The 11,079-nt window shown below is 38.0% G+C and overlaps 1 protein-coding gene and 1 long non-coding RNA gene across 2 annotated transcripts; both read left to right on the forward strand.

The window, feature by feature from the left end:
* Positions 1–2,164: 2,164 nt before the first annotated feature.
* Positions 2,165–2,656, forward strand: LOC140979067 (uncharacterized). Its single transcript, XM_073444422.1, has 2 exons — positions 2,165–2,383; positions 2,471–2,656. Exons 1-2 carry the CDS (start codon positions 2,165–2,167, stop codon positions 2,654–2,656), a joined length of 405 nt encoding a protein of 134 aa, XP_073300523.1.
* Positions 2,657–10,044: 7,388 nt separating this feature from the next.
* Positions 10,045–10,832, forward strand: LOC140979647 (uncharacterized). Its single transcript, XR_012175780.1, has 2 exons — positions 10,045–10,330; positions 10,689–10,832. It is a non-coding gene; the product is annotated as an uncharacterized lncRNA (long non-coding RNA).
* Positions 10,833–11,079: the final 247 nt, after the last annotated feature.

Here is an 11,079-nt window from a genome sequence, read left to right on the forward strand (position 1 = left end):
AGAAGAAGGATGGTATTATGCGACTCTGGATTGAATATAGAGAGCTGGACAGAGTCACCATCAAGAATAAGCATCCCTTACCTAGAATCGAGGACTTGTTTGATCAGCTGCAAGAAGCTTCAATTTTCTAGAAGATAGATCTTCGTTCAGGATACCATCAGTTGAAGGCGAAGCAGCTAGATGTTCATAAGACGGTTTCAGGACTTTATATGGGCACTACAAGTTTATGGTGATGCCATTTTGGTTGACCAATGCTCCAGCAATTTTCATGGATCTCAAAAATCGTGTATTTCAACCGTATCTGGATTAGTTTATCGTAGTATTTATAGATGATATTCGGATTTACTCAAGGAGTAGAGAAGAGCATATTCAGCACTTAAGAACTGCTCTACAGATATTGCAAGACAGAAAGGTGTTCGCTAAGTTTAGCAAGTGCGAGTTTTGGCTCGAGAGAGTGGCGTTCTTTGGACACATTATTTGTAGAGATGGAGTTGAGATCGATCCCAGAAAGGTCGAGGCAGTTAGAGAGTGGCCAGTACCTAAGGATGTGACCCAGATCTGTAGTTTCTTGGGTCTAGCTGGCTACTACCCGAAGTTCATTCAAGGTTTCTCCTCTATTGCAGTACCTCTGACCGCCTTGACGAAGTAAAATGCAAAGTTTATTTGGGGATAAAACTGCCAAGAGAGTTTCGAGAAGCAGAATCAAGCTTTCACTTCAGTGCCAGTTCTTTCGATGCCATCAAGGCAAGGAGAGTATGTTCTCTATACAGACGCTTCGAAGCTTGGTTTAGGCGCAGTTCTGATGCAGAATGATCGAGTGATAGCATATGCATCTAGACATCTGAAGTTTCATGAGAAGAATTACCTGACTCTTGACCTCGAGTTTGCAGCAATAGTATTTGATCTGAAGATCTTAAGACATTACTTATATGGGAAGAAGTGGAAGATTTTTACTGATCATAAAAGCTTGAAATACTTCTTCACCTAGAAAGAGTTGAATATGAGGCAGCGGAGGTGGTTAGAGCCGATGAAGGATTATGACTGCGACATTAGCTACCATCCGGGAAAGGCTAACGTGGTCGAGGACGCTTTGAGTAGAAAGACAGCTGTTATCACTCAATTAACAGTTCAGATAACATTGCAAGCAGAGATTCAGAGATTCGAGCTTGAAGTGTATGCTAGGAGTGAGGCTCCTAATCTTTCTAATATGACAGTTTAGTCGAACCTGAGGGATAGAATCCGCCAAGGTCAGTCTTATGATGAGCAATTATGGAAATTGAGACTAAGAGATGAATCGAAAGGTCGGAAGCTATATTTGGAGGAGGATGGTATAGTTCGATATCGAGATCTACTTTGGGTTCCTAGCGGTGATTCACTGAGAGAAGTTGTTATGAAGGAAGCCCATAATACTCCGTACTTCATTCATCCTGGAAGTACAAAGATGTATAAGGATTTGCAGTCACTGTATTGGTGGCCAGACATGAAACGAGACATCTTGTGTTTTGTGTGCGAGTGTTTGACATGCTAGCAAGTTAAGGCAGAACACCAAAGGCCAGAAAGGAAGCTTAAGCCACTTCCCATTCACGAGTGGAAATGAGAAAACATTACGATGGATTTTGTAGTGGGATTACCAAGGACTATCAGGGGATTCAATGTCATTTGGGTGATAGTTGATCGTCTTACGAAATCAGCGCACTACCTACCTATTAAGACGACATTCACCATGACATAGTATACATAATTGTACATCTGAGAGATAGTTTGACTACACGGAATTCCAGTGTCTATTGTTTCGGACAGAGATCCGAGGTTCACATCGTCCTTCTGGAGGAGTCTGCATTCAGCCATTGGGACGAAGCTATTGTTCAGCATAGCGCTTCATCCTCAGACCGATGGTCAGTCTGAAAAGGTGATTCAGATTCTGGAGGATCTACTCCGAGCATGTGTGATCGATTTCTTGGGTAGCTGGGAATCGAAGTTACCTCTAGTGGAGTTCACCTATAACAATAGTTACCAATTGTCTATAGGTATGGCTCCGTACGAGGCACTTTATGGGATGAAATGTAGATTAACGATACATTGTGATGAGGTTGGTGAAAGAGGAGAGTTAGGCCCTGAATTGATCAAGAAGACAGCAGAGCTAGTAGTCTAAATCCGAGATAATATGAAGACTGCTCAAAGCAGCCAGAAAAGATACGCTGATAAGCGGCGAAGAGAGCTAGAGTTTGCAGTAGGTGACCACGTGTTTGTGAAGATAGCACCTATGAAGAGTGTTATGAGATTTGATGAGAATGCAAAACTCAGTCCGAGGTTCAAAGGATCGTTTGATTTTCTGAAGAAGATTGGAACATTAGCTTATAGAGTGGCGTTGCCACCGATGCTGGTCAGAGTGCATAATATGTTCCATATCTTGATGCTTCGAAATTACATGTCGAATCCTTCACATGTACTGAATTATGAACCTCGGTAGTTGACTCCAAATATGTCTTACAAAGAAAGGCCTACGCAAATTCTAGATAGGCAAGAAAGAAGGCTCCGGAATAAGGTCATTCACATGGTCAAAGTCAAGTGGATAAATCATTCGGAGGAGGAAGCTACATGGAAAACAGAGACTGACATGAGGAGTAGCTACCCGGAGTTACTCGATAAGTCTTAATTTCAAGGACGAAATTTCATCAAAGGGATGGAGGAATTGTAAGGTCCAAAATGCAATAACGTAATCCAACTGCATGCAAATCTCAGAAAATGAAAAATGCTTAACTAAATCATTTTAATTGCATTGATTAAATATTGTATGCATGTTTTCATGTTTAAAGTAGAGTTTTCTATTAGAATGCATAAAACTGTGTTTCAAGGGTTATTCGAGACGTGACCGAGGAACGGAGACCGGGGACTGAAAAGGGAAAAATATTTTTATTGAATGATTATTTTTAATTATTTGATATATGGTATATCAAAGGTGTAATTTTTGAAAATGATGTCTTCTGATATTTTTTTACATACGAGATATATTTCAAACTTTTAACCGATTTTTAAAGAAAACATGGAATTTTTGGAGGCTCAATTAATATTTTCAAAAACTTTCCTAAACGAGATATTTTTCTTACATTCTAATGGGCCTATTATATTAAAGTTATTTGGCCCAATTAACAACCTTATTATTTATAACCAAAAGATGGATTTTCCAAAACCCTAAACAATTCAAAACTCATGCACACCACTACTAGAATCCTAGGGTTTTCTCTCTCCACCCCACACGCACACACCAGACTTCCAAGACACTTCACGTCAATTTAAAGAGGAAAAACGCAGCAAGAATCTTCTCCGTCTCTACGCCAACGTTCTTTCACCTCAAAAATTGAATTTTCGTGTGTGAATCACGCAAAGACATGCCTTATTCCTTCGTTTCTCATCATTCATACCTTATTATGTGTGGATATGTGTTCTTGCATGAAAAATCTCAAAACATCATGGTATTTTTGTTTTTAAGTTTCTATACAAGGAAAACATGATTTTTCTTACATGATTCTTGATGGTTCTTGTTAAAGGGAAGGGGATGCTAGGTTAGAGATGTTAGGGGCTCGATTTACAGCAGGTTTATGGACTCAAAGATGCACGGTTAAGGGCTGGAAAGGAAGGTCAAGGGCTACACGTTTTTTTTGGGTTTCAACAAAAGCTAGGGCACGGTTTTGGGAGGATAAAAGGGGGAGGCAGTGCGGGGTACTTTCCAAGCAAGGGACTGGGCTCGTGATCGTCCTAGCATTGAGCCATGGTGGTCCACACACAGCTACAGAGGCTAGGAGGGGTAGGCGCACGGCTAGGGCACAACCTAGCCATGGCCGAGCGCAAGATGGACAAACCATGCACGTCCTCGTTCATGGCTCGCTAGGGCGGGTCCAATTGGGTCCTAAGGGTTCAGTATAAATCCTAGTATGGCTGGTCAGGGGCCGGTCATGTTGATTAAGGGCTAGGGTCGAAGGAGCTCATGGTTTGTTAGGGCTAGGTTTTGGATAATTTGTGCAGAAAATTCAATAGCTTACTAGGGGGTTTACAAATATTTTAAATGGCATGAATTGTTTTGAGAAAGGTTTGATTAGGTGTTAGTAATCTATGGTTAAAGTTTGGGATATTCTGGTTTAGATTTGGGTTGATTCAGGTTAAAATCGGACTTCGGTTCAAGTTTTATAAAGAATTAGAAATTTAGTTAAGGGACTTAAGTTTAGGTCTAAGAAATGTTTATGGGAGTGTTTTACGGTGTTATGATAATTTTGGATGGATTTGGATCGAAGTGTTAAGGTCCCGGGTTAAAATGGGAAAACTAGGGTTTCAGGGTAAAACAGTCATTTTACACTTGAAAAATGTCAGGAGTTCCGTCAATGTCTTGAATGCTGTAATTAATGTTAAAATTGTTATTTTGAAAGAATATGGAATTTTATGATGGAAAATGTTAAATGCTAAAAGATGTGTTGCAAGCTTGGTTTAAAAGAAAAATGATATATATGCATATATTTTTTTAAAAGTGATGGAAATGCTGAAAATGTTTTAAATAAAGTTCCTTAATTGTGACGGTAAGAAAATGAAGATTCGTGAGGGACTAAGTCCCAGTGGAGCCGATTGAGGGGCTAAGCCCCGTGGGAACCCAATACCGAATTTACATAGACCAATGCCCAGTAAAGGAAAAATGATTGCTAAAGTCCCCGCCAATTATATGCCAAGGCATAGAATGGAAAAGTAGTTAATGTTGCCGCGCTGCCTGGTACCATGGTTACAGCTGAGATTGATCAATCGACCGAAAGATGGAAGAATGGTTAAGGTTTGCTGAGTCAATAGACTCAATAGGTGTGAATGATGCAGGTGATTATTTTACTATGGAGACAGTAGGGTTGGATGACTGAACTGGCTGGGAAGATGGTGCAATAACCAGAGGACCAATGCATTGCTAGTTTTTCTGCACAGCTATTGATTCTACATTACTTTAAAAATTTTGATGAGTAAGAGTGGTTTTTGAGAGGATTGATGGCGTTTATGCTAGTTTTTGAAAAATACTAGTTTTAGGTCTGATTTGACGGTTACGATTTTACGAATTTTACTGTAGTTATGAGTTTTGAGTAAAATAGTTATTGAGTTTATTTTAATGGTGCAAAAAGTATATATATATATATATATATATATGTGTGTGTGTGTGTGTGTGTGTGTGTGCGTGTGTTCGGCCGAAGCCTAAGAATTTTAGAAAAATTAAATTAAAAAATTTTTCAGTATATTTTAAAGAAAAACGAATTAGAGATGTTTCATGACATGTTCGGTGGCAAAGCTAATCGTTAAGCTAAGGTTCTGACTTTTCCGAGGATTTCGAAGGGTCTGACATACCTCAGATTTAGTTTTCCCAATTTTCTGAAGCGGACAACTCCCTTCATAGGTGAAACTTTAACATAAGCCTTCTTCAAATTCCAATAGTCTTCTCTTCAAGTCAGCACAGCTCTTTTGCCAGTATTGCGTTGCTTCGAGTTTCTCTCTTATGACAGCTACTTTCTCAACTCTTATGTGAGGCCCACGGCCGAAGAGGGCTGAGGGTGATCGCCGGTGTCATGAGGTTGAACGGACAATGAGCGGCTCCTGGCAGACTTCTAGGCGAAGGAAACATGAATGAACCGATCTTACACAAGAAGGAGATGGATTCTAAAACTGTTCAGGTATGGAACTGTGCAGTTGATGAGGGCTTAAAATATTTGATAGGTACTACTCATATCATGAAGGTGCATCTTCTTTTCGGTAGCTCATCACATAAGAACTTCAAAGTTAAGCGTGCTTGACTTGAGACTATTCTGAGATGGGTGACGACATAATCACGCTGGAATGATGTGTGAGTTTCCTAGGGTGTATGTGAGTGAAGACATAATCACGATGGAAAGACTCGTCTTGGTGTAGTGGGGACAGTCACCGTATCTGGGGCGTTACAATTAGTAGCCCAACTGGTACCAACACTTAAAGAATCTAGGTACTTAATCTTGGAAGTCACTGGTTCAAGTGTTAGGGGAAGCGACAGAAAACACTTTCCAGGGGTGATCTATCTTCGGGAGAGGGCATTTATTTTTTTCATCATGATGTTATTCAAATCTCTGTATTCGATACATAGTCTCATACTCTCGTCTTTCCTTTTCACAAATAGTACTGGAGCTCCTCATAGAGATGCACTAGGTCGGATTTGCTTTTTGTCCATCAACTTCTGGAGTTGATCCTTGTTGTGTGGAAATCTCGAATTCTTCTTGATTCCTCGACTCCAGTTTTTTTCATTGCGCGACAACTCTTCAAAGTTGAATTGATATGTCCTAAAGTGATGAATTATGTCTCAAGACCGTGTATTACGCTTTCCATGTAGGGGAGAATCCAAAAAAATGGAAACAAATCAATGTATATTTTTTCCATATTAGTTCACGCTGGGGCGGACAAAATCACTCATGCCTGTGCGAGCTTTGCGCAATTCTTATTCTTTTTTACTCAGGCGCGCTGGGGCAGAAAAAATCACCCGCCCTACGCAATATCTGCGCAAGTGTGACTTCTTTTCATCCTTTGTTCACTGGGGTGGTCAGTTTCATCTGCCCTAGCGCGGCATGCTCGACCTTGGCCAATAATTTCATATTTTCTTGATTAATTCACCTACAAGTCAACCCGAAACACATAAGGTACTCAAAATATACAAAATATATCTAAAAAAATTCAAATAGTTGGAAAATAAATGAAATATACAAGAATGAGACTCGAAATAACACAATAAACACATAAAAACGATACAAAACACTTTTCATGGGTCGGATGCTTTTAAGTGAAATCAACATATATTATATAATATTTTTCCATAACATAACGAACAAAAAATGATGTTTTTGCAGTGAACAATATTATTTTGAACATAAAAATAATATTTTTCGTAGATTGAAGATCCATCTCACAAAATTGACTATGATCTTGCTGTCTCAAAATATTTGTGTTATGTTTAAANATAGACACACATAAAGCCCATATCAACGTTACTGACTCTTGATCATTCGATCAAGAGTATATATAATAACAATTTTTTTACTTTTGAAAATGGATATATATAATCACTAATTTTGATATGCACATTATCTATTTTCCAAATTTCCTTTTAATATTTAAATTTCCCTTATTATTTATTTATTAAGATATTGAGGCAGGGAAATTCCCAAATTCGAGACTTATTATCGATATATAAAATTTGCCTCACAAGACAAATCTTTTGTCTATCAAATTATTATGCAATTCTTCGAGGCACATCTTGAATTGTTGGGACATAGTATTCTCGTACCCAAGACGCAACGAAAGTTTAAAAATTTTTGCTTGGACGTCGTGTGTTTAAAAACATTTATAGGGCATTTTAGAATCATACATCTACGTTTAGAACGTTTGACTCCAAACTATTCCGGTTTTTACGCGGAGATAGCCTTTCTTGTAAATCTCTACGAACGGCTTGTTCCTTTGATCGTCTAATTAGGTCAACGATCGAAGATTGTTTTCCTCGTTTGGTTTGCACTAGAAAATCTAAACGATTTATGCATTGAGACTGTGTATCTGAATTTCCAAAATCCAGAGTCGGTGCAACGTCTGAAGGACACGACAACGGAAGAAACAAGTGGCCGAAATTTTCCTTTCACTTTTCTTCAAGGTGACCGAGACTTCCATGATTCTAAATCATGGGTCTTGTGCTAATTGATTATTAACCAATCATTAACAATTAATTATTGATTTTTAGTCAACAATTAAGCACATTTAATTTGCCAAAATTCCTTCCCACAATTTTTCATGTGTTGGCCGTGACTTTCAAGGGAGAAAAGAAGGAATTTTTTTGTGTTTTGTGTGAAGAATGATGGTCATGTATTATGAGTCCTAGTGGTGTATTTATAGAGTGAGACTCCTAATCCAATTAGGAGTCCCTCTCCTACAAGGATTCTAATAACTTCATGATTATATTAAAACTCTCATATAATTAATATATAATGTATTTATTAACTTTTAATAAAACATGATATAATAATACCATATACACATATTTTATATCACCATATAAAATGTATATGTACATTAATTAAATTCAATAACCATTATTTAATTTATAAATTAACTCCTTGGTTAATTTAATTCTAGACTCCTTTAGAACATTTATGAGAATTTGTGCATGTTAGTAGTCTACTAGTACAATCATTTAATTAGTAAATTCCAAATTCACAAAAAAATGATTCCGAACCCCGATCGACGACCCAAAACGCCGATGTACAAAGGATATTAATCTTGTTCATATAATGAAAATTAAATATTTCGAAAATCAAAATTTTCATTTACCAAATTTAGAACTTACCATATATGACAATTACCATATTTGACAGCTGCCAGTTTTAGTGAACTCATTCTTAAAACAGGCCGTTCCACTCTCCTTCCTTATTTAGCAATCCTGCAAACTTCCATTTCTTCCATCCAATGGAATCAGCTCATAAACTCCTTTATAAGCTTCTTATGGCTATCTCAACGGGAACACAGAATCTGATACTTGTGTGACCCTCAATGGTTCAGGGATACAGCTAGCCGTGGGTTCACATCTCTATATGATTCACAATAACATTTATTCTTATTCGGGTTTACTCTAGTTAACCCCATTCTTTTCATCAACACATTGATCAAGAATGTCAGAACTCATTTCTGATTGCACCCATCAGATCATTGTAAGAGCGTCTAGTAGCATCGTCCCATGATCTCCTAGGTATCACTGATAGTGTCTGCAAGAACCTTTAGTCATGGTTAATGTACAGTACGGTCATTTCAACACATATATCCCGATCGAATCTGCAACCATCGGTATATCGAGAGTTGCGTATGAATTTGATAACGATGCGATTTATCTTTGAGTACTAATAGTTGCATGATATGTGTACCTCGGAAAACACCTTTTCCTAAATCACATTTCTTGCTCTGGCGAAAGACTTTTTGTACTATTAACTCATCAGATCACATAGGATATCTTCACCCGTAGGCGAACTGTGAATCACCGACTACAATGCATTTGCTCCTACGTATTTCAAAACTACACCCACCCTCACCACCTGATTACTTTCGATGCAGTCGGTAAACAGATCAAATTGCTTCCTAGTACGTATAGCCCCTACATTGTCCCGAGTCAAATGACTAATGATGTACAACCATAACTGCAGACTATTCCACTCAATAAGTGAGAACCACTTGAACAGTCCGAGTGAGGGTTGTTCAGTGCATCATCACATGATCACCCACCTGTGTGAATGGACATCTCCATGTCCTTGCCAATTAAACATAGTGTTTACATCACATATTCTAGTCTCAAGCTCGAGCGACCTTTATCCTTGTTTTAGGCGGCTGATTTGACTAGGACCATGTTTAGAATATACGGTATACTTCCTAATGAGTTCCATGATCTTACGTTGTGACGCAGACATCATGGTACCTATTTTATATTCAAGGACTTTATCTATGCAGCTTACATGAGCATACAGATAAAGTATAATACCATAATCGAATAAAAGCGTAAGATATTATTAAAATAAAGATTGTTTTACATTAGAGTGAATAAAACTCGAGTCACAAGTTGGCTTGCCGGGCACCTACTCTAACATGAATGTCTATATTTCAATTTTTTAATTTTTAAAAAATTATTTCTACAAATTTTGTTAGAAATTCAACAATAATAATTTATAAAACGCATAAAGACAAATCTCTTGCTCAGTTGTGAATAATTATGAAATCTTTAAACAAGTTCAAAATCTCAAATCAATTACAATTAAGTTACATTTTGTCACTATTTATTTGCTCACATAAATTACTTGAATATTACAAGGATTAACATAAAAACGTGCAAGTTAGATGACTAATAATAATTGCCTGAGTATCCAAGTTTAATCTATGCTACATCTGAATAAGAACTTGGGACCTATGGGATGGTGTATATATATTTAATTTATAACCTTGAACATATCGACCTGAATATCTGATCAAGCACACATCTAGAACTTGAATGGATGCCCTCAAAAGATGGCCTTAATAATAGCTCCTCCACTGTGTTCTTCTATAAGAATGCCACTTCAAATGAATCAATCAATAATTGTAAACGCAGCAAGAGAAAAGGTATTTAAGATGGCAAAGGTTGTTGCTCTCGTCTCCACGATCTGCATCACCCTTGCCATTTCCACAATCACACAGGGCCATGATCAAGTGTTCAACATCGAAGGAGACGTGTACTGCGACCCTTGCCGCGTCCAGTTCCAGACCACCCTCAGCCAAAAACTCCCAGGTTCTCGTTTTAACCATGTTTTACCCCGTGTGTGTGGGAAAATTTTCAAAATTTATCAAGTACGTTGATATGTTTTAATTTGTTCTCGATCATCAGGATCGTACAGTTTGGGTTTAATTCAAGAAGTTGGATAGTCCCTTTTTTAGAAAGAAATATCTAGTCACGTCATCAGGGTACTGTGACACCAAATATCCCGAAGAAAAATAACTAAAAGTAAAAATGAAACAAACTTGGGGAAAATCAGACCAACTTATGGGGAAAAAATTATAATTTTATCTTTTAGTGAAAATTTTTGTACGAAAATTTATACATGCAATTCCATAATATTAACTCAATGCTGGATGTTCATAATCTGCAGGCGCAACAGTGCGTTTAGTATGCACAGACGAGGTAACGAGGAAGGTCACATACGACGTACAAGGCGTAACCAACGCGGACGGACACTATAGCTTACAAGTAGTCGGAGATCACGAGAACGATACATGTGAAGTGACTCCTGTCAGGAGCCCTCTAGCCGACTGCAATGAGCCGATGACTGAAGTTGATAAATCCCGGATCGTGTGCACCGAGAACTCGGGCATGCACACCACGGTCCGCTTCGCGAACCCTCTCGGGTTCATGACGAAGAACATTCATGCCCAGTGTCCCGAAGTTCTCCAGGAATTGGACCTCCATGATTTTTAAATAAATACCTTGTCATTGTTTCAGCTTTAATTATGAGTAGACAGACAATAATTTAATTTATTGTT

Source organism: Primulina huaijiensis, chromosome 6 (genome assembly GCF_012295235.1).
Source record: "Primulina huaijiensis isolate GDHJ02 chromosome 6, ASM1229523v2, whole genome shotgun sequence".
NCBI lineage: Eukaryota > Viridiplantae > Streptophyta > Magnoliopsida > Lamiales > Gesneriaceae > Primulina > Primulina huaijiensis.

Excerpts from the sequence above, each read along its gene's own strand:
- LOC140979067 (XM_073444422.1), top strand. The coding sequence starts at position 2,165 with ATGAAGACTGCTCAAAGCAGCCAGAAAAGATACGCTGATAAGCGGCGA. Across the intron at positions 2,384-2,470 it reads TGGCGTTGCCACCGATGCTG|TTGACTCCAAATATGTCTTA; the intron begins GTCAGAGTGCAT and ends GAACCTCGGTAG.